Source organism: Patiria miniata, unplaced genomic scaffold (genome assembly GCF_015706575.1).
Source record: "Patiria miniata isolate m_02_andy unplaced genomic scaffold, ASM1570657v1 HiC_scaffold_25, whole genome shotgun sequence".
Lineage (NCBI taxonomy): Eukaryota > Metazoa > Echinodermata > Asteroidea > Valvatida > Asterinidae > Patiria > Patiria miniata.
Window position 1 is genome coordinate 12,850,031 of NW_024037064.1, and position 24,319 is coordinate 12,874,349.

General features: G+C 41.2%; 1 protein-coding gene across 1 annotated transcript in view; it reads left to right on the top strand.

The window, feature by feature from the left end:
• The window catches only part of LOC119733067 (multiple epidermal growth factor-like domains protein 8), a 58,992-nt gene that overhangs the window by 14,166 nt on the left and 20,507 nt on the right, over nucleotides 1-24,319 (top strand). The window contains exons 9-25 of the mRNA XM_038206648.1: nucleotides 444-586; nucleotides 2,203-2,346; nucleotides 4,317-4,524; nucleotides 5,505-5,583; nucleotides 7,387-7,567; nucleotides 8,649-8,818; nucleotides 10,164-10,382; nucleotides 11,178-11,381; nucleotides 13,476-13,727; nucleotides 14,617-14,726; nucleotides 15,155-15,286; nucleotides 16,994-17,098; nucleotides 17,760-18,008; nucleotides 19,685-19,842; nucleotides 21,445-21,658; nucleotides 22,900-23,116; nucleotides 23,307-23,439. Of these exons, the coding sequence (XP_038062576.1) occupies nucleotides 444-586; nucleotides 2,203-2,346; nucleotides 4,317-4,524; nucleotides 5,505-5,583; nucleotides 7,387-7,567; nucleotides 8,649-8,818; nucleotides 10,164-10,382; nucleotides 11,178-11,381; nucleotides 13,476-13,727; nucleotides 14,617-14,726; nucleotides 15,155-15,286; nucleotides 16,994-17,098; nucleotides 17,760-18,008; nucleotides 19,685-19,842; nucleotides 21,445-21,658; nucleotides 22,900-23,116; nucleotides 23,307-23,439 (2,918 nt within the window). The remainder of the gene's footprint in view (nucleotides 1-443; nucleotides 587-2,202; nucleotides 2,347-4,316; nucleotides 4,525-5,504; nucleotides 5,584-7,386; nucleotides 7,568-8,648; nucleotides 8,819-10,163; nucleotides 10,383-11,177; nucleotides 11,382-13,475; nucleotides 13,728-14,616; nucleotides 14,727-15,154; nucleotides 15,287-16,993; nucleotides 17,099-17,759; nucleotides 18,009-19,684; nucleotides 19,843-21,444; nucleotides 21,659-22,899; nucleotides 23,117-23,306; nucleotides 23,440-24,319) is intronic.

The window sequence follows — 24,319 nt, forward strand, 5'->3', positions numbered from 1 at the left end:
GTTGGCACACCTCCAAAATCAAAGTCAGAAATATGTGTGTGCAGTTTCCCATATGGTGTTGGAATCTGCCAGGATGGGTATGGTTCCTAGTAAATCATGCTAGGGAGTTGGGGTTAAGTCAAGTCATTTGACACATCATCATGATGTCGCGGTTCGATAGCCATTTTTACAATGATGCCTTCATTTTGATCAAGTTTCATTGAGGTCTCGAAGTTGTGGAGATTGTATTAAGTGGCAGGATTCTGAGCAACTTCTCTACAATCTTTCCGCAATTACGTTGTCAGTATTGGTGAGTCAAGCAGTTGCTAATGAAAAGTTCCCCGAAACATATCTGGGACATATACAGAGCTTCTTCTGGACAAAGTAAATGATTCTACCTGCAACTTCTCTTGAAATCAAGACAAGTTGTTGGGCCCTGACATTGCCGTGGTTTGGTTTCTCAGATTCAGCGAACGGTCCAATGAGATCTACGCATTCCACGTGGATGAACGCTACTGGATGAAGTGGTCGGTGGACATGAGCGGCGCCCCCATGGGGCGGGCCTTTCACAGTGCCAACATTATCGGCAACTATATGGTCATTTACGGTAAGTGACTTCCTTTAGAAATATCTCTAAGAATTTATAGACCAGAAAAACTTACCAAGACAAATTCTCATCTGGTTTTTTGCTACTTTTTAGCAATAGACATGATAGAAAATAATTCACAGTTAAATGAGACATTGAACAAAATAATTGGCCCAATAATTACCACACTTACACATTTTCAAATTATTTGAAGCCCAAAAGTATGTCGGTTCTTTGCAGAGTGGACTGGTTCCCACCCCCTTTTAGAATCGATAATGTGGTGAACCGGAACCAGTCTACTGGCAGGGCGGATCAATTTGTGTGCAAAAGCTACCAAAACTGTGAAGCGTTCTGGCAAAATGAGACAGAACTTGGCAGAGGTTGAAATGAGGGTTTGCAGGTATTAGGAAAGAGAATAAAATAGTCCTTACTATACTGCTTGTTGCACGTCAATCGGACATTCCGTTGACACGTTATGGCAGTTTAAAGTTCACATTTATCCACACGTCAAGAAAGTAAAATACTGAGAAAAAGGCTGTTGAAATTTCTAGTTTTGAATTCGTGAAAATAAAAAACATTCTTACATTTTGAGGAAACTGTAACTCCAAACAAGTAAGATTTGAAGCTTTGCATGATGGAGATTCTAAATAATGAACGATTTGCGGAAACACCATGTGCGAATAATTTCTCAACTAAGAGAATGGTTCTGAAAAGAACCAGAGGTATAAACTTGACGTTCCAGTCAGTATGCTCTGACCGTCTTCAGGAGAGTGCCTAAACTCAGAAAACAAACAAAAAATACGAAACAGCAATTCGTCGTGTGCCCGGCAGAAGGGCATATGTACATGTATGCCCTCATGCGCAAACGCGTAATCACCGAAATGTTCCCAGCAAAAGGGCATATGCAGAAATCTGCCTCTATTTTAATGAAATTTAAACATTTTCGTCAGAAATTAACACAAGTTGATCCGAAACTCATGCTTTAAACGTGTGATAAATTTCAAATGCGTACGATTTATATTACATGTGGGAGAAAAATAGATTCATACTACGTAAGGTGCTGTGGTCCAATGGTTATGGTGTTTGACTCGTGTGCCGTGGTACATGAGTTCGAATCCTGACCGTGGGAACATGGTACTTGTGCTCTTGGGCAAGGCACTTTACCATTATTGCTTCGTCCTTCGGATGGGACGTAGGTCCCGTGTTGTGTAATGCACGTAAAAGAACCCAGTAACACTTATCGCTAAGAGAAGGGGTTTGCCCCGGTGTTTCTAGCAGTGGCTGCAATATGCGCTGCAGTACCTTGTAAACCATTATAAGGTACTACATAATGGGTCTCATATTTCTCATAAACTTCATATACCTTTCTTTAATAATAGACATAATTTCCAGCGCCTTGAGTACCTAATTGTTGGTAGATACGTGCGCTATATAAGACTCCGATATTATTATTACATGTGGGTGAACAATCTAACCTTTTAATGCAATTTTCCTGAAAATGATCTTTACATCAGAACGCTCATATGCCCTTCTGCCAGGCACCCGACGAATTCTTCCTGCGTACCTTCAGTAAAGTACTGAATGGTCAAATTCGTTGAAGAATAGTGCATATTGAAGTTCTTAATTTTGTTTTTTAGGGGGTAACGTGCACAGGCACTACACCCGACCTGAGGACCACTACCCGCCCACCCATGAGAGATGCTACGATGAACGCATCGAGCTTTTCCACCTTGGCTGTCACAAATGGGCTGACTTTGATACGCTGGCCCAAGGATTCCAGTGTAAGTTTGAAAGGGCCCATGAAATAGATTTGTTTTAAACCCTCCTAGTCTTCTGCACTTCACAACCCTTCAGGTTTTGCAAAACCACTTTTGCCCATAGAGTTACCACCCACACTTCATATTCCTTTAACCCTTACTGCCCTGAATCCTCCAAAATTCTTTTTGCAAATTGGAGGAATTTGCAGGATTGAGGTTACATGGCAAAAGTGCATTGCTGATTTCGGAGTACGCAGTGTCAAGGTCTTAAGCCAGACCTTGTGTTGTTTATGCTCAGCCGTGCGTTAATTTAGTCCTTGATTATACTTGAAATCCCCCGCACTGCTCGAGGATGTCACTGCCTCTGCCTCGGCCTACTGACAGTCGTAGCCGGAGGATTTTGCAGGATTCAGGCAGTGGTCACCCCTCCATGGACCATATTCAAGAAATAGCGAAGGAATTTGCAGGATTGAGGCTATATGCTATTTTTCCATGAGGCCGATTGGAGGATTTTGCAGGATTGAGGCTACATCCTAGCAAAAAGGCCGAGGGAGTTAGGGTTAAGGTAATCTTCTGTTGAGTATGGATAACACTTCAAATCCCTGCACTATTCTTTGTGTGGTTAAGCTCAGGGCAAGCAGGTGGATTAGTCACGCTTTACTGCTCTCCACAGTGTTGGTTTTTAAGCTCTAGCAGGAGCTTCTATGTTACTTGGTGTTCGTTCGGTCTGTCTGTCTTTCTGTCTGTCTGTCCCCGAAAACTTATCAAAAGTGTGATGTTCCATATGTTCCATCAGCGTCATATTTTTCGGTGTGGCACTTTTCAAGCTCTGGCAGGGATCCTTTTGATCGATGTCATGCAGGACTCTCATGCAAGACTGTTGCAACACAGCCAGAGCTTGTTGTGCACTCGCACGTGTTTTTGTGCAGTGACTCTCTGTGTGACAGATCCTTTACTGCAGCGTCAGCCCGAGTGTGGAACCAACTCCCTCTGGCTATCAAATCATCTCCATCCATCACAACATTTAAGACAAACATAAAATCTCACCTGTACAAACAAGCTTACTCTCACAACACACAATCCTAACTTGACTTTCTCCTCAAGCGCCATGAGCGCCTTTTTTAGGCGGATACCAGCGCTTTACTGGTATCTATAAATGTTCTTTATTATTATTATTATTATTATTTCACACTTCATATCCCTTCACCTGAAACTGACATGCAGGGTTTTAAAGGGTTTTGTGTGTTGCTCTAAATGTTGACATCCAACCAGGAGGGCTAATGCAATCCTTGAAAATCCACCTTCGTTTCTGATTTACTTTATCTTCTATCTTCATATTGCTGTTTTCTTTGGTTTTATTTTTTTTGGTTTTTATGCTAATGGAATTTCATTAATGAGGAGAACAAAATGTTGTTATTCAAGGCAGAAACTTTAGTAGCTTCTTTATTACCAAAAGTTGTCTAGATTTGGCGTTTTCATGCAGTAAATTCTCTGTTCTGTGTAAGTCCAAGAAAAGGGCCCTGTTTTACCCATACGTAATGCCACTTTCTATAATTACATAATCATCTCAAATATTAATCACATACATAACATTTTGTGGGTATTCGTCTAGTGGATGCCCAACAGTAGAATAAAAAACAACGAAATCTATGAATATGTTTAGAGGGTTAAAGTTTGGTTAGGTATGGTACATAGTGTGCGCGAATTCTGGGATTCGCCCTCTTGGTGAATTGTTGTTGACTTTTCAGGCAGTCTTTCAGGCACTTTCTCATTGCGGAAATTTCTGGGTATGAAACCAAGAATTACTTGAAAGCACACACGGCAATATCAATACAAGCCTGAAGAAACCTGTTAGGAAAAGACAGATGTTCAGTTTTAGAGACAAGAGCTCCATCAGTATGTCGGCCCAGTTGGAATTCGTATCCGGGTCTCGGATTAAGTTCCTTGTGTAAGTTCTTAATTGGGATTTTATAATTTGGTCTTCAAATTTCCAGCTCCCGCTGAAACAGAACATTTGCACCGTGTCACAAGAGGGCGCTTTGGTCACGCCGCGGCGGTCCGCGACGGCAGCACGCTTTTAGTCGTCGGCGGATACAGCGGACAGGTGTTGCACGACCTGATTGCAGTCAAGATGCCTGGGACGGTGGCCGTCAATTCCAAGTTGGGCGGCTCGATTCTAGACCAATGCGGAATGCACTCCACGTAAGTTCTTCTCGATTGGGTCTAATTCCAAGTTCGCCAGCTCCATTCTCAATGTGACCAGTGCCAAATGCACACCACTGTGTAATTTTGTAAGTGGATCAAAATTCAGCACTATATCCTATGTGAAGACGTCTCTATTCTGAGTCGGGTCCAATTCAAAGTTGGGTTGGGACCATTCTAGGGCAAAGCCCAAAGTATTCCACATAAATAAAATATGGATTCAAAGTTGGTTTCAAATTCCAAGTTGGGGGCACGGGTTCTGACTTGTGCAAAGTGCAGTCTTTGTGAGTAGTTAAGGGAAGAAACAACATTTGCAAACATCAAAAAACGAAATGATCAAATTATCACAAAATACCTTAACTGGATTGTTAGGGAATGACTGTCCAAAGCATCCTGTAAAATCATCGCACCTTGTGCGCCGACTTTTTCAAGAAAAACTGTGTTTTTCCAGTGCCTGTCGGCCGACCTGTGTTGTAGAAAACTGGCTTATTTTCAAAAACTGCTCCTAATTTTTCAGATTTAGTTATTCTGCATTTTCTTTGCAATTGATTACACACCTGTGAAGAGGTACAAGCATGCTAGACTGATTCTCTGACCTTACAATTCCCCAAAGTCTACAAATTGCTCCGTTTTATCTTAAGTAGGGTCAAGGAGCCAGACTAGATGAACATTATAGGTTTTTTTGGTTTTTCCAGCATCTACAAGCCCAAAACGTGAAACAAGTCAATTTAACAATATTTGGAATAACATTCTAATTCTCCAAATCCATTTATTTCTGAAAATTGCAGCAAAAGCAAATGATGTACATTCCCTTTAAGCCGAGTACATTCTGTATGTGCTGATCTCAATTTGGCATAATTCCAAGTTGGGTTAATAAATGCTAGATAGGGCCAAGTCCATCTATCGCTAGAACTTCTCGATGCCAAAGTGGGGCTCAATTCTAAATTGGGTTTAACTTGTTGTATTGTTTTGTTTTGCAGGAAAGCAATATGCCTGAGTGATCCCAATTGTGGATGGTGCGCGGCCAGTAGCAATTGCCTCGGGCACTCGCAACAGAGTGTAAGTTAACACAAAAAAAACACGTACATTCAACACTTTATTTTCCATACATCCAACACTTTATTTTCTATAGAGGTTGCTTCCAAATAAGTTTTTGTACACATTGTAGGCCTGACAAAGTCTGAAAGAAAGTTTGCATATAAATACATACAATGTAATGTTAAAGCGAACATGACAACAACAAAAAGAGAAATGGTGAAAAAATTTGGTCCATGTTGTTGTTTTGTATAGCCATCTACTCTGTAAATTCAAACTACATTTTATGAAATATTAATAAATAGAAATCATTCAGAAAATAGCAACAAACTTCTGTGATTCACTGAAAGAGTACTTTACAGTAATTGTGACATTTAAATGTAACAGTTTATCAAAAAAAGCAAAGAGTCCCATAAAAAACATCTGTGTGTCTGTCCAAGGCACACAGATTTGTAGTTCCATGTATAAATTTGAAGTTCCCTTGATATAAGCTTTGAAAAATGCACCTGATCTAATGTCACATGAACGCGATGTCATCATGACGCCGTTTTTCAAAGTACACCTTTATTAGGTGAAGTCACGTGACACTTGAAGACGTCACATTTAATTTTCAATACTCAACTATTGTACAGGGTCTTTGTCTCTGCCAAGTTTCACTTTGTTATTTATAAGATGACTTGTAGAAAAAAAAGTTTACAGGATTTGGGTGGAAGAACAAACAGTAAAAGCAGAAGTAAAACAAAATCAAAACAAAAACAAAGTTGTTCTGGAAAGATAGTGTAAAATAAAAAAAGTACTTGATATTAGAAATAAGTACAGTGAAATCTCGATAAGTCAAAACCTGCTAAATCAAAACACTTCTAACTCGAAAGTAAGAACTTATTTCCATCTATTGTTGTTGAAAAGAAAATCCATGTGCTAACTCAAAACTCTGCTTAACTCAACATTTGAGCCCATTCTCCTAAGGTTTGACTATCAGTATTCTACTGTTTGTGATGATTTGCTTTACATTTGCTTTGTCAAACCTTCTGCATGTTGCAGAGATGCCACTTTTCCGGTTTTAACCAGAATTCCGGTTTTAAAAAAAATCTCACAAAATTCCGGTTTTTCCGGCCGTCAAATTAACCAGAAAAAGAGAAGAAAAACTGTGGAAATGCGTTGATTTTTACCTCGATTTAGTACATTTAGGCGCACGCACACAACGTTGTTCGTTGAAGTAGTCTTAAAAACAGTCTTTGTGCATGTTGTTGCTGAGCCTTACAAGCGCCTCGCGCGTGCTTCACCGTGTGCGGGCGTGTTGTGTGCTAAGCACACGTAGCATTCAGCCTGGAAATCAAGTCTATCATTTCAGCTATCAGTGGTTTCCGATCGCAGTGATAATGTGAATACAAAAAATGCGGGTACCAACCATGTTTTCGTTGAGTGCATCGCGTAGTGCAAGGATCATGTACACCGACGGCAGTGTTGTGGAATCATGCACGTTTCGTGTCGAATATTACGTTGGAAATTCGGGTAGGCAGAATAAATATTAGGAATATGGAAAAAGTCAAAGTGATTGAATGAAACGACAGCTGAACCGAAGGCCATAGAAGCAAAATTAAAAAATAAACAGAACTTGGCTTGGCTACAAGATAAAGATGACAACGGGGACTTTGTGTCGGACACGGAGTGGCTTTTTCACACACACAAAAGTTCCATTTTTTCAAGCAGCCGTTCCGTTTTTTTTTCAAGCAGACCCAGTTCCGTTTTTTTTAAGCAGACCCTGTGGCATCTCTGATGTTGCCTGTGGGAGCTCTTTAGAAATTATGATTCACTTTCATTTTGCAGTCGTGCCCTGAGCCGCAGAGCTTCCTTCAAGGCTCCTGCCCCAGCATCTGCAACAGCCTAGTCTCCTGCGAAGCCTGCATCATCTGGGGGAAAGGGGTCACGCTGTCTGACCCCTCAGGGTCAAGGGTCAATGAGCAGTGTGGCTGGTGCGTCCAGGAGCAACAGTGTTACCCTATTGGAGGTATGGTGGACCGCGAAGACATTTTCAAATGAACCATGAAAGAAAACAGACTGGCATTATAATCAAGAGAATAGGCCTGCATCTGCATGGTTTTGTTAGTTGCAAAGCTAAAAGTAATGATACTGTGTTTCTCCAGTTGTTTTGGCATTTAACCACTTAAAGGGAAAATACAACATTTGCAAACATCAAAAAATAAAACTACCACATCATTTTGAAATACCTTGCTGGACTGTTAGTGAATGACAGTGTAAAGCATCCTGTAAAATCATGGCACCTGGTATACTGTCATTTTCAAGAAAAGTGGTATTTTTGTATCAATTTCCAACGCTGATCGGCCCACCAGCGTTGGAAAAAACTGGCTTTTTTTCAAATACTGGCCCCAGTTGACCATCGCACTTGTTTGCAATCGATTACAAACCTATGAACGGGTACAAGCCAGCTAGACTGGTTCCCTGACCTTACAATTCCCCAATGTATGTAAACTGCTCTGTTTCTTCTTATATGGAGTCAGGGAACCAGACTACAGGAAAATGATTGTTTTTCTTGGTTTTTATAGCATTTTCGAACCCAAAACCTCAAAAAAGTCAGTGTAACTATATTTGCTATATATTTCCAACCCCCCAATTCCATCCATTTCTGAAAATTACCGCAAAAGCAAATGATGTATATTCCCTTTAACGCTGGAGGACAAGTAAACATGATCTGGCTGTCTGTGTACACAAGCACGGCTGATGGGTTAAAACGTCAAGAGTGCCTGGACTCGCCTCCGGAAGACGTCTAAACACGTCGGGAGAATGCAAAGTTAAACTTGTGGAGCATTGGATTAAGTCAGCGTTCCAGATTTTATTCAAACTTGACTCGCAGATGGCTTATTCAAAGCTCTGCCACAGTTCATGTCAAATTAATGTCCTCATTGTTTTGAAACTGCTTTATTGCAGCTCTGCGTTGCGACGAGTAGAAAGTAATCAATTATGAAGCATTGAGTGGATGTACTTGAGCTAGAGAACAGAGCTTTCAAAATGAATTATTAAACAATTGCAGCTTCAAATTTGCCACTTTGTAATAAACATTTTTGTTCCAGAGCCGGGTGGTGCGTGCGGAGACCATTCGTCCAGCACCGACCCCACGGGATGGTGGGGCCTGAACGGCACCTTCGTGACGGAGTTTGCCCAGTGCCGGCTGCAGGATATGCCGCCAGGAATGACCTGGATCAAGTACCGTCACCCGCAGAACACCACACAGCCAGATGAGGTATGGAGTCTATACACGAGCAGTATAAGGCACTTTGTCAGCTTTAGTCTAGGGGCAAGACGTTGTGGTGGTTTAGATACGCGCTAACCCGCCGCCGCGATGGCACGTCGCCATGAGAGGGCGTTAGCATGACGAAGGGCTTTCACCTGTGAACCGCCAGTAACAACATCTAGGGAATCTAGTAAAATCTAAAAACAAATGGGGAAAACTAGAGCACGTCAGTCAATTAGGTGAAGTTGAGTGACACTTGAAGACGTATAAATGGTTATGTACATTTTCAATACTCAACTATGGTACAGGGTCTTTGTCTCTGCCAAGTTTTACTTTCCTATTATACTTCATAATGTCAAGATGACTTGTAGAAGATCTTTTACATTGTCTATGGGATTTGGATGGAAGAACAAAAAGTAAAAGCAGAAGTAAAACAAAAAAATCAGAACAAAAACAAAGGTTTTTCTGGAAAATTCTGGAAAATCAAAAAATGCTTTTTATAAGTACTGTGAAATCTCGAAAAGTCAAAACCTGGTAAATCGAAAACCCTTCTAACCCAAATGTAAGAACTCATTCCTATCTATTGTTGTTGAACAGAAAGTCCATTTGCTAACTCAGAACTCTGCTTAACTCAAAATCTGAGCCCATTCCCCTATTAAGTTTGTGTGGGGCAATCGATATGGAGTGCTTTGCAGTGCATATGTTATAACTGTCAAGGGCTTTAACCTGCTAAAAGGATGTGGACAATGAACCAACGTCGAAAAAAAGTTACTGTCAAAAAAAGTGGCACCTGACAATAACCAACCGCAACTGCATAATAAAGTAACATCACATTTGTGTATGTGTGTATATACATAGTTTTTCGAGCATGAAAGTTTGTTTCCTGTCCCATTATTATACATGTATCAATTAAATGAAAAATACCTTTTTGAGACTTTGATCACAAAACTCGTATTCACAGTGGCAAACAGCTATTCGAATATTCGTTTGATGACCGAATATTTGAGTATTTGGTATATTCGGCACAGCCCTAGCGCTGACTGTAGAGTGCTCATGAAATGAAATTCGTAAAGGGCAAAACCCAATTAAGAATAATTAGCTGTTTCGGCAAACAGCCGAAACAGCATTTGTTTTCGTTAAAGGTTTTTTTCTTCTTTTTCAGCCATTCCTCATAGCATTTGTACACGTTTTTACAGTGGAAGGCACTTTGGGCACTAAAATCGATCCGATTGACTTTATACTCGGCACACACTTAGACCAGCATCTGAAGATGTGTGCCGAATATTGACATCATCGTGACGTTATCACGTGCCAAGTTACGTAACATTATATGCAATTTTTTTTTTTTTTTCAGGTGACGATCGTCGAAAAGACAGACAGGAGTTTCAGTTTTTACTACGTCAGCATTCAGGAGGAAAAGACAAACGGCGGGGAGTACATCGCGGAGTACAAGGGCTTCCTGCGACCGAACGATGCGGTGCCTACCGGGGACGCGCAACTGCGCGTCTGGATGGGCAGCTCCAACGCCATTTCCTCGCTGTACCTCAGCACCGACGCAAATCCGCAGAATGCTGTACGTTTTCTTTCCGTCTTTGGAATCATATTCCGATTCCAAGCCGGTTTCAAAATTTTGTTCTGTATTTTGGAAATGTCGAATTTTATAAAAGTACATTAAAAAGTACTGAAGTCGTTCGTCCTTTCTTGCTCTTCATTGTTTATTACTGCTATCCATTTCACTCTGTTCATTGACCTCGGTCTCCCCAGTACCACTTTGATTTTTCCAATTTTAATTTTTAGACTGTGAAAAATAAATTGGAAATTAAATGTCATTTTTTTTTAACTTTGATATTCACAATCAAGGAAATGTTCTTTACAGGTTGTCTTTGAACTTTACTCTTTCAAACGACAAAAATTAAGGCCATACATGTGCAAAACTTATTCTGATCATGTAAAAACTCTTCAATAGTCATGCCATATTGATCAATCGTTAAGCCATTCACCAAATGATGAATAATTTGCTCTCCATTCCTTAATCTGTGCATGGGGAATTTTGAAGCAGTTTTCAATTTTGTTTATAACAGTAATAGTAAGATGAAAGCACTACATGTATTAATTCAGTTCAATTCAGTTCAATTTTTAATTGAATTTATTTATTCTGATCATGTAAATACATGAAACTCAACTTCTTGTTCGGCAATTAGAACTTCACATTAAAAGATCAAACATTTACATACATACAACTCATTACATTCACTATTAATCCACAAGAAATATTTACTGAAATAGCAAATAAAAGACATAAAGGAAAAAGAAGCTAAAAAAAACATATTTGTTAAAAGTATTGTCACAATTTCTTTTTCCTCCACAGGAGAGAGTGGCCTACTATGCGTTAGATGATGAACAGTTAGTGGAAGCCGAACGCCCCAACAACGCGGCCGTCTTTCCAGTCAACTCGAAGACGGCGGCGTACTACGTCCTTCAGGAGGAGCGACAAGTTATCAAGATGAGCGCCGTGCATTCCGTCATGGATCTGAAGTGGAACGGAAACCATCCACTCGGGCTCGTGTCACAGGTAAGGCCATGAAAAACGTACATGAATGTGTGGGTATGGTATTAAACGCCCTAAGAATTATCTTGGTAGGTCGGCAGGTATCTAGGTAGGTAAATAGTTTTATTTTGTTACTGTTATCCCCCTGGCTTTCAAGCGAAACAGGGGAATATTGCAATCGCGCATTCCTTCTGTGTGTGTGTGCCTTTCTTGGTTAGGTTCACTTTAAGTGCAGTCATCAATCTCAACCAAACCTGAAAGGTGGTCTGTAGAGAGAAGGCCGATCTCAAAAAAATCCTTTCCAATATAGATATGTACGAGTTCTCTGGAGAGCTCTGCTCAGTATTACTAACATGACTAATGACTCTAACATGTGGGCCTTTGCACACTAAAGGGGTACAAAAGGATGACATGGGAAATGAAGCAGGATAATAATATCAAGTTGTTTGTCCTATTTTCTACTTGTACATTCCCACCCCATTGTTGAGGATTGTGCTTTTAATTTATTTGAAACTTTCCAGACAAATTTGACAAGATATTTATGCTCACAGTGCTATGTACGTAACATGGACAGAAAGGTTTCCCGTGGATTGCGCAAGTTTAACTTGCAGTATTTTTTTTGGTTTGTCTTAATCATTGTTATACTTTGTTTAATACTTAAGGGTCACTTTGACAGTGTTCTGTTTATTTAATCTGTTTAATAATTAAAAGTAAAGGGGACGAAGCTGTGTTCACAGTAACAGAGTGCCACTCTCTCTTTCGAAGCGATTGGGCTAAACTAAATTTTGACTAATTCTTGTTCTATTTACATGTATTACTCTGTACAGCGCATTGGGACTCCGTGTGTATAGTGCTTAATAAGAACGGTTTTATTATTATTATAATAACAAGTATAGCCTTTAGGAGACACTTTAGCGTCAAATGTTATACTTTTGGGAGACATGTCGAATTAGGGAGACATTTCAATGTCTCCCTAATTCCACATTCCTAGGGGAGTGTGTGGCCTAGTGGTTAGGGTTCGTGACTCATGATCAGAGGGTCCGGGGTTCGAATCCAGCCGCTGGTCATATATTGTGTCCTTGGGCAAGGCACTTCACCCCCACTTGCCCCTCTCCACCCAGGAGTATAAATGGGTACCGGCATTAGCTGGGGAGTAACCTGCGATGGACTAGCATCCCATCCAGGGGGAGTAGAAATATTCTCAGTCGTTTCATGCTACTGAAACCGGAGATAAACGCCGGCCTAATGAGCCACATTGGCTCGGGACAGACTTTACTTTTTTTAATTCCACTTAGAGGCACAATTTTGATGTCGCAAATAGGCTAGATCGATTGCTCGTGGTCCAATTAGTAAAAATACCGAAATTTGTGGGGGTTGGATAAGGTAAAATTGGGGTAAGGGTCATTAAAGTTGGAAAAAAATGTGTGGACAAGTCTATGGGAATGTCTCCCTAATACCCAATTATCGGTAATAGTCATAATAATATTGGATGGCTTTGAGGTGGATACAAGAATATATGGCACAAGCTATGACAATATTGCACGAGTGTAAATCAAGGGTTACAAATTAATTTAAGTTAAAGGGAATATACATCATTTGCTTTTGTTGTAATTTTCAGAAATGGATGGAATTGGGGGGTTGGAAATATATAGCAAATATAGTTACACTGACTTTTTGAGGTTTTGGGTTCGAAAATGCTTTAAAAACCAAGAAAACAATCATTTTCCTGTAGTCTGGTTCCCTGACTCCATATAAGAAGAAACAGAGCAGTTAACATACATTGGTTAATTTTAAGGTCAGGGAACCAGTCTAGCTGGCTTGTACCCGTTCATAGGTGTGTAATCGATTGCAAACAAGTGCGATGGTCAATTGGGGCCAGTATTTGAAAAAAAGCCAGTGTTTTCCAACGCTGGTCGGCCGACCAGCGTTGGAAATTGATACAAAAATACCACTTTTCTTGAAAATGACAGTATACCAGGTGCCATGATTTTATAGGATGCTTTTACACTGTCATTCACTAACAGTCCAGCAAGGTATTTCAAAATGATTTGGTAGTTTTATTTTTTGATGTTTGCAAATGTTGTATTTTCCCTTTAATTTATTTGGATAAAACTCTAGACCTTCTCAAGGGAGTATCTGCAACCCTACTATTCCGGCGCCTGCGATTCCTACGTCACCTGCTCCGGCTGCTTGACAGACGCGTCCTGTGGCTGGTGCCCGGCCAGCGAGACCTGCGAACTGCGCAGTAAGACCACTGCAGCGGAGGACCACTGCGGCACGGCTACCGGCGCCATCATGCACCACCTGATCACGCAGTGGGACCAGTGTCTGGACTGTAAGCTGTACGTGGACTGCTTGTCGTGCACCGAGGTACGTTGACACAGTTTTTTATGGTCCGCAGACAAAACTTTAAAACGGTGGTTGTGTTTATAATTCCAGAACTTAAAAAGTACATTGTGATTTGTGATTTGAATGATTCATGTACTAAGGCCAAAAAAAAGTCTCCGGTTTCTGGTATGGAGCTTGCCCAAACAGTGTTTTATTTACCTGATTTTTTTGCTTCAAATGTCGGCTGATGACTGCAAATGGTGCCCGACAAAACTTAGTGCAAATATATGGGAGTCCAGAGAGGCCACATAAAGATTATTCTCAACCATAACCCAATCTAAAAACACGTTAAAATTGCGCAGCAGCACGATTCCAGTCAAACCAGTGAGTTTGGCCGTTTTGAGACTTCATCTTTTATTGAAAAAAAAACTTTTTCATTTTGCCGATGCGCATGGCTACGGCGACGCGCGCGCGGAGACTTTTTTGGGGGTGCCTAAAAGAAAGCTTATTAATTGGGCTTTCATATCCTAGATTTTGAAAGTGCTACCGGTACATGCAGAACTTCATTAAGAATATAGTCCTGCCAATTGTGGTTTCCTTTTTTTTTTTACTCACCATGTAAACTATATACAGGAAAAGACGATGAATAGTTATGTGGAGTCAACTATATAAAAATGAACTCTGGAAATAGCTTTACTAGGCTCGCTTCGGCCCGTTATAACACATCCGTGTAAAACAAATTATCAAATGTTTGAATTAGAAAGTTGTAAAGATAACCTGTACTGTGCTTAACTGCTCCTAGAGTGTATGGGCTTATGAATATCGGGGAGTAAATACAATGTAATAAAGTTTTATACAATGTAATAAAGTTTTATACAATGTATGTTGTAGATTACAAAGTAAATATGCGTTTTTTTTTTTTTCCTCCCAGAATCCTTTGTGCGAGTGGCTTATTTCGGGAGATGATGTCAGGTGCACCAGGCGAGGGCGCTTTCTCACCAGCATCAAGGACCCGAATCAGTGCACTCTCAACTGCCACGAGTACGACATAAGACTCTTACATAATTATTAATGTTGTATTTTTTCAAACATAGTTTGTAAATTGACCTTCTGTACAGTTCCCTGAATGTTCTTTGCAATATGGAAATAACTGTTTAGAGGAATTGAAAAAAAAATGAAAAATTTAAGTGTCTGGAGATTTTTGCAAATTATGTAAATGAAAATAACCATGAAGGCCCTTGAAAAACAGAACCTTTTTCCTATCTGGAAACATTTCAAATTTGACGAAAATACTTTTGTCACCCAATCATTTTTTTTCTTCTGTTTTTGTCAATCACAAATCAAAGTTGAAACATAGTCAACCAGACATTTACCAAACACCAAACAAATAGCTATGTTAAGATTTCTTAAAACAATGATGTAGGAAACACCCCTTGTTTCAACAATAGTTTGTCCCTTCATCTGTGCAGATACACTAACTGCTCGGACTGTTCCAAGCGCACAAAGGAGTGTGCGTGGTGTGAGGAGACCAAGTCATGTTTCACGTTTGGGACATACGTAACATCATTCACCTATGGCCAGTGCCCAAACTGGTTTGATTTGTAAGTTAACCTTTTTTTTTGTCAAGATGTGCACATTATTTAATTTTATTCTGCTCAGATGAACCTTCCTATGCAAACATATATTCTGTGCAAAGTTGTCCTTTCAGTCAAATAAATCAAGTGACTGTTTTCAACAGTTAAGAGCTCCCAGCCTGCATGAAGCAGGATTGACTGGCTGTGACTGTTTATGTAACTTGATACAGCTATGCTTTGACTGCAGGTGATTGATAAGTCAGCTGTGCCTCAGTGTTGTAGTACTTGTACTCGAGTACTACTTGAGTACTTTTTTTAGAATACTCGTACTCGTACTTGTACTCAAAAGTCAAAGTACTCGTACTCGAAATGGTGGTACTCGTACTCAGGCAGCAAAGTACTCGTACTTAACATGTCGAAATTGTACTCGATCATCAAAGTACTCGTACTCGAAGAGCAGTACTCGGGGAAAAAAAATGGTATAGCTTGACTTACCACGGCCTTATTTTGTTATTGATACTTTCAGTTGGAAATGGTTGCTTGGCTTGCGGAGAAATCGAAGTTTCCTGATTTTCCTCTGTGCACGTCCGGACAAACACATTTAACTGCTAGCCATGAGTGGGTCTGACTGGGCCTGGGCCAATTACGCACAATGAACCATTTGCCGTATGGCCGTATTCGGAAATAGAAGTACTCGTACTCGTACTCATACTGGGAATACAAGTACTTGAATACTCGTACTCGGAAATCTGAGCTTGTACTCGGAAGTACAAGAACTCGTACTCGGAGACCTGAGCTTGTACTCGGAAGTACAAGTACTCGTACTCAGAGACCTGAGCTTGTACTCGGAAGTACAAGTACTCGTACTCAGAGACCTGAGCTTGTACTCGGAAGTACAAGTACTCGTACTCGGAGACCTGAGCTTGTACTCGGAAGTACCAGTACTCGTACTCGGAAAGCTGAGCTTGTACTCTGAAGTACAAGTACTCGTACTCAGAGACCTGAGCTTGTACTCGGAAGTACCAGTACTCGTACTCTGAAACCTGAGCTTGTACTCAGAAGTACAAGTACTCGTACTCGGAGACCTGAGCTTGTACTCGGAAGTACCAGTACTCGTACTCGGAAACCTGAGCTTGTACTCGGAAGTACAAGTACTCGTACTCAGAGACCTGAGCTTGTACTCGGGAAGTATTCGTGCTCGGTAACCTAAGTACTCAACAGTACTTGGTACTCGGAAAAATGTACTCGACTACAACACTGCTGTGCCTACTGGCCTGCTTTTGTCTGCTGACCGAATTAGACTAGTCACAGTGCTTGCTTGAAATATGATCTGACTGTTGGTGACTAGCCTGTGTAAAAGGCATGGCAGGGGAAGAGGACTGAGGTTATAATAATAATTGCGCTTATATAGCACTTTCCATTGTATCAACAATTTCAAAGCGCTTTACAATTATTACCCCGTTCATCAGGCCATGGGACCATGCGGCAGCCGATATCAGCGCTCAATCGGTCCTCGACCCTCACAGGTACCCATTTATTCTCCTGGGTGGAGAGAGGCAATTGTAGTTCAGTATCTTGCCTAAGGACACAATCACCATGTTCCTGGCAGGGTTCGAACCCGCGCACCATCGTACATGAGTCAAACACCGTAACCACTAAACCATAGCGTTCTGCTGTCCATGAAAAGAATTCAGTCCAAAGTAATCTATTTTATGAATGCTTTCTTTGTTGCAGGAACAAGGCCTGTCCATCGTGCGCAGCTCACACGGACTGCAAGAGCTGCCTGGCAGATTTCAAGTGCGGCTGGTGTGGTAACAGGGACAACCCAACTCTGGGAAAGTGAGTACTGGCCAGTTCCCATTGCGAGCAACCTCCATTAGAAACTTCTGAGAGAAAACAGTCAATCTAACTGTAAACTGGCCAGCCCTCTGATATATCTTATTCCTTTGTCCAAACAGTGGCTTTATAATCCCTAACACTTAGTGTAATCAAGCCACATGTGCTGTCACACAGCTGATATTGACATATAAGTGCAGGGGATTAGCAACAGTATCTGATAACAGGGAGTCCTTTTTGTATCAGCGCATTTTGAATATTCAAATATTCCATCCAGTCTAAAATAGAATAAACAAATACTTATTATTCTTAAGTGTACAGCGACAAGCCTCATCTGTAAGCAACGCACACAGTTGTGTTTTACTTTACTCTCCAGGACAATGCTTTGTGTTTCCCCCTGCAATATAACACTCTCCCATAGACAAAGCACACACACTCACGATGCAGGACTGTTTTTCAACAGAAGACGAATGCTCGAGGACAACAAAGAGTCTGTTGTTCTCTGTCTGTCTGTCTGTCCTCGGGGTGTATGTAGTACATGTACACACATACTGGAACATGCAACAGCCTTTGTTAGGTGTTGGCTAACTGTTTTTTTTCAACTGTTCCTCCACTAAACATTTAACAAAGTAACCATGGCTTCCCATCCTAATTTCCTTTTCAGTTGTCAAGAGGGTAACTTTGGCAGCCCAGACTCGGCCCAGTCCTGTAGCGCCCTCGTGGCTGCGCAGTATAACATCTCGGAGAGCGAGCCGGCCGATTGGTCGTACCGGATCTGCCCGGACGTGGAGGAGTGTATGCTGGAATTGGACGACTGCCACGCCAACGCTACCTGCGCCAACACGTTTGACTCATACGAGTGCACCTGCAACCGGGGATTTGAGGGGAACGGAAGAGACGAATGCGTCAAAACGTGAGTTGGCCTAATAAACAAATAAGAGTTTTAAGGATTACCATATGTTGGCTTGCTCATTCCCCCTTCTCTGTTACGGAATTATTTTGTGTCAATGCGTAATTGAACTTATACATGTAACAGAAGTTTAACTAACCAATTAGATGTACACTTACCTTTTCAGAATGTTTGTATTGACATTATTGTCAGCAAGTGCGACCGTCTTTATGTTCGAAATAGATTTATGAGTGGATTTTTTTCTAGCTCAAGAATTTTTGGGTGGATACTCTTGTGTCTATTAGCCCTAACCCTGGCAGATGTAACACAGTGCATCAGCTGGAAAAGCCTGGTGCACTTTCATGCATTCAGCTATCGGCACCAGTGCGTAAATGACCAGCTCTGAAACAATGAGAGCTAGTCCCTTTGAGCAATGCCACAGTTGTATCCGGCTGCATTCGGTGACCACAGACTCTGAGGCAGTTCGGCCTTGAGACTTTTGACCTGATGGATCTCGCTACTCTGGGCCAACCTCGTCCCCAGTGCTTACTTTATTTCCAACCTAGTTTCCAATAGTAAACCCTGGATAGGAAACTTCCTTCCTGCATCCTGATTCGATACGGCAATTGGCTAGAAATGGATTTTTGTCGTGTACTTGGTGTTGTTATTCACAACGTGCAGTACGTGTTTTCGCGATTATTCGTCCACGCCTTCTCGAAAATACTCATTTCCTTCCCAATTTGTTCATGTTAATATGAAATGTGATACTACATGTTGTCTCGGTAAGATCGTAACAATTTAATTAAATAAATCGTGTTTTTCGTAACTCACGCCATGCTCGCGCTGCGACGAATTGACTCTGCTTTTACCCCAGACACCGCATACAAAAACAAACGCAAATGTAACGCACAAGCAGGCACCAGACTATTCCTCATTTGCATACGTGTTCAAAAATCTTGCACATGCAAATGATCCAATACCAGGGTGAGAGAGCAGGTAGTGATGGGCGCGTACTGCTTGACACCCTGGGGTCGAGGTTGACTCTGGGCAGGCTTGTCGCTTAGACATATGTTGCTGCGTTTGGCAGGGTTTCTAGCCAAAATACCCTGGAGGGTTAGGGTTTTAAGGAAGGTTACAAATTTTCCATCAAGTTGTTTTAGATACTGTGAAGCTATAAAATGTAACTAATCAAAAAATTAACTAAAGGGTATCGCACTGTTAGATCAGTCCTTCTGATTTGAAAATCACAGGCGTGTGGAAAAAGGCACACCTGGATTTTTCTAGGCGTGTGATTTTTCTAGGCGTGTGATTCAGTGGTCCAAACCGGGACTGAACAATCTAATATTTTTTTTTTTTTTAATATTCACTTTGGTTAACAGTAAAGCCATTTCAAGAGCTCACAGAAGTATAGTTATGCTGTAAATGTATGTCGAAGTGTGCGGTGCAGAGGGATTCAGGCGTGCGATAATTCACACTTCTTTTAGGTGTGCGATGGTGTGGGGGTGTGAGCGCACCTCAAATCAGGACTGTTAGATTTACAGCACTGGTAGATTTACTGGATGCAAAAACACACTGTGAAAATGAATCTCCAAATTGCATCTGAAAGTTGATTAATTTTATTTAGTGGCCTGTTTGTTTACCAAAAATGAAAACATTCTTGAGAAACTGACTGGTATCCTACCTTGCTTTGTGTGTATTAGGTGTTACCATGAGTGCATCCACGGCCGCTGCAGTGGGGCGCCAGACTACACGTGCATCTGCGACGTCGGGTGGAATGGGGAAAACTGCAGCACGGACTGCGAGTGTAATTTCCACAGCACCTGCGAAACGGGGATTGGCATCTGCGACGAATGCCAACGTAAGAATGTTATTCTATTTCAATTCTCATTTGGCATGTTACATGCAGTCTCCATCCTATGTGCTTTTCGACAAATCCAATTGTTTTCTCCCAATGAATTCGAAACTTGGAGTATTTTATTTAAAAGCTGATTTTCTGTCTTCTAGTAGACTGGTGGACTGAGTAGACTGGTTTCTGGTCGCCATGTAATTCCATGAATACCAAAAGGGGGCAGGAACCAGTCTACCCTGTGAGAACTAAATCATATTTAGCCACATGGAGTTTAAAAACATGTGGTTTTTGTCATTTATGTCTCAATCAGAAGTGAATAACAGAAAAATTGATAGAAAAATAGCAATTTAAAATGAAATCTACTTTTTGGGATGAATCTCTACAAAAGCATGGGCAGTAGATCTTTAATCCTCCTATGTAAAAATACATTCTGTGCCAAGTTGTCCTTTCAGTCAAAATCAATCAAGTGACTGTTTTCAACAGTTAAGAGCTCCCAGCCTACATAAAGCAGGATTGACTGGCTGTGACTGTCTATGTATTAGCTTTGCTTTGATTATGGGTGTTTGATAAGCAGCGCTGTGCCCACAACTTGCCTGCTTTGTCTGTTCATGGTCTGTTGACTAAATTTGACTAGTCACAGTGCTTGCTTGACATATGATCTGACTGTTGGTGACTAGCTAGCCACATAAATGTGGCCAATTTACCGGACTGCCTCCGTAAATCAAGGCCACACTTCCACCATGTACAAAAACACGTCGAACTTTGTCAAATTTTGATTCTCATATTTAGGCTTAGTTTGTAGTTTATTTTTGATTGAGAAGCATACTCACCCTCTTTATAGGCTAATCAGAAAGTGCTGCCTCTTTCAGATATCTAATTTTCGTGAAATTTCATGTTGAAAATTTGATACGCAAACATGTGCAAACGAATATGGAAATTTCACGAAAAACAGACATCTGAAAAAGGCAGCACTTTCTGATTAGCCTATAAAGAGGGTGAGTATGCTTCTAAAGCAAAAATAAACTACAAACTAAGCCTAAATGTGAAAATCAAAATTTGACAAAGTTCGACATGTTTTTTCGACATTTAGGCCTAGTTTGTAGTTTATTTTTCACATTTACTCACCCTCTTTATAGGCTAATCAGAAAGTGCTGCCTCTTTCAGATATCTATTTTCGTGAAATTTTTATGTTGAATATTTGATACGCAAACATGTGCAAACGATATTGAAATTTCACGAAAAATAGACATCTGAAAAAGGCAGCACTTTCTGATTAGCCTATAAAGAGGGTGAGTATGCTTCTAAAGCAAAAATAAACTACAAACTAAGCCTAATTGTGAAAATCAAAATTTGACAAAGTTCGACATGTTTTTGTACATGGTGGAAGTGTGGCCTTTATTTACGGCGGTAGTCCAGTAAATTGGCCACATTTATGGGGCTAGTGACTAGCCTGTGTTAAAAGTATAGCAGGGGAAGTGGATGGAAATTTGGACTGTCTGTGACTGTTTAATATTAGGAGGGTTAGAGACAACACCAAAACTCTTTGCAGCGACTGAGAAGCTTTGGTTTGGACGTATTGCCTGATTTTTGTCTCTTACTTTTCTATTTCAGACTGGACCATGGGCCAGTTCTGCGAGCTGTGCCGACCTGGTAGCTACGGCAACGCCACCGACCAATCCCAGGGCTGCCGGGAGTGCCAGTGCAACGGGCACGGCGACGCGACCCTGGGCAGCTGTCACAACGAAACGGGGATCTGCTACTGCACCGAGAACACGAAGGGCGACCACTGCGAGGAATGCGTGACGGGATTCTATCATGACCCAAGGTAAGGCTCAGCTTCCATCACCAGCCGGTTGCTTAACCCTTTCATTACCACATTGTTTATTGACTTGGTTCTCCCCAGGACCAAATTGTTTGCTCAGTCATGCGGAAATCACTAGAGCATGAACAAAATGACCACAAGTCCAAAACTCACTTTTTTCAACCCAGATTTTCACTGCCAAGGAGTGATTTAAATAATAGGTGTTGTGTGTAAAGTTTGTTCCTTGAACCTTACTCTGTAAAAATGAAGTCCATATGTGTAAATATAAGAAAGTTATGCCTGTTTGTTCATCTGGTTCCATTTATCAAACTGCAAGCTATTTCACCACATGACCAAATGGCACTCCATACCTCAATTTGTGCGTGGATACTTCTGAAGCACTTTTCTCATTTTTTTGTAATGTCAACACTATGAATAAACTACACCATTAGAACGATCCGAAAACACTCTTTCAGCTGGTATTTGGTTGATGTATGGACGGCCAAACATATCAACATGCCGCCTTTCTGAAAAGTAGTGAATACATCTGTGTTGAGGGTGTTCTGTGTGTGGTTTCCTGGTCGACTAAAGTCGCCCATGGGAACCAGCAGGGGGGTACTTCTTGTCGACTAAGTCGCCCATGGTAAGGAATGGGTTAACCGGCCAGCCACTTTACGGCCGGTATGATCCTTGGCGGGCACTTTTGCCCCTTGGCCGGTACAGAGCTGGTCTTGATCTAGTATCTCGTTGACAATCATTATTTGACAATAACGTAAAAGGTACATTTTCCAAAGTCTAATATCTTGAGAACAACAAATTTGATTGAACTGAAACTTTGTAGGTTTATAAACTCTAACATGTAAAAGTGCACATTGAAGTAATGATAATGATTTGTTGCAGAATTTTTACAGAAATACTTAGCATGGAAAATATTTGCATATCAAAAACAATCAGTCATGTTCTCAAGTCAGAATCATCATGTCTCATTTGATATCAACTTGAAAGGTACATTTTCCAAAGTCCAATATCTTGAGAACACCAAATTTGATTGAACTGAAACTTGGTAGGTTTCTAAACTCTAAAATGTAAATGTGCACATTGAAATAATGATGTAGTGATATTTTGCAGATTTTTGACATTTTAAATTCTAGTAGGTATCTCATTCAAAAGTGAATAACGTTTTTATTGCTGAAAAAAAATTAGCAAGAAATGTACTTTTCTAGGTGAATCTTTAACTAAGACATTTTGTGGGTTTTGCCTGACAGATTTGCCCAGCACTGCTCCCGCGAGTGCAGCGGCCGGATGCTGCTGACCAACGTGGAATCCGCAGCCTTGGGCTCAGGCCAGGGGGATGGAGTGACCCTCTCCGAGGCCTACTGCCTGTGGGTGCTGACCGCTGGCGACAACTTGACCCACACGGCGGCCATGACTGACCCACCAACTATCAGCTTGACCGTTGAAGGCATTGAGGCGCTCTGTGGGGTGAGTTAGCCCTGATTCACAGTGATGATAGAGCAAGTTTGAGTAGGAACTACTAGCTCTGATCACAAGTGCTGATTATTCAACAAAAGACTTCCCTATAACACAAATTTCATCACTACATACCATCAAGACTTTTTTTAAATTGATGGATTTTGTTTAAATTTCCTATTTTTCCTATGACTCTTTGCAGAGAGACTACATGTACGTATACGATGGAATACCATCCTATTTGTCCTCGTCGCACCCTGAGCTGGCCGGGGCAGACCTGGGGGCCTTCTGTGGTCAAGATCCCCTGGAACGTGTCACAGCCGTGGCCCACTCCGGTAAGTTCCAGAATTCAAACTTTTCAGGGGCATTTTTTTCCTGCAAATGCCAGAATTTAGTGTTTTGTATTGTTGACTTACAGTATTTCAAAGGTCACCGAAACCATTACAGTGTCTTAAAGTTGAGGAAATAATGTTGAAAAAATGTTTACATCTGACACAACGCCTTGCCTATTAGCATTTAGATACAACAGTCAAAATTTCCTGTAACAAGAAAGTTAAGGCCCTGTCAAACTGTCTGCAATCTTATATGCGCTTTCACTGCCTCCTTGAAAAATAGCTGGGGCGCAAAAACAACTACTAGATCGCAGCGACAACTACATAGGTCGCCAGATGGGCGCCAGAGGGTCTTAATGGTCTCCGATGAGCGCCAAGGTCTTTGAACATGCTCAAAACAATCGCAACACCTCTGCGCTCTGGCCAGGGTGCCGTAATGAAGCACAGTGACAGCGCAGCGGCAGCGACTAGATCGAGTAATTGAGCTTGACTGGGGCGCATAGAGAGCGAGTTGAGCGCATCGTAAGCGTGGGAAGAGCACAATATGAGCGTAGCTTGAGCTTCTTTGAGACAGAAAGTTGTCATTTTCTTGCGAACTCACTGCGATTGTTAAATTTATGAAATATTTTTGGTTGCCGTAAGGTCTCCTATGAGATCGCATGTAATGTGACAGGCCCTTTAGATATAAGATTTTAGGCTTTGCATGTTAGAGTATCAGTATCGTTTGGGATTGCGGTAACATGCATGTGGTCATAACTACCACACACCATGTGGTCATAACTACCACACACCATGTGGTAATAACTACCACACACCATGTGGTAATAACTACCACACACCATGTGGTAATAACTACCACACACCTTGTGGTAATAACTACCAC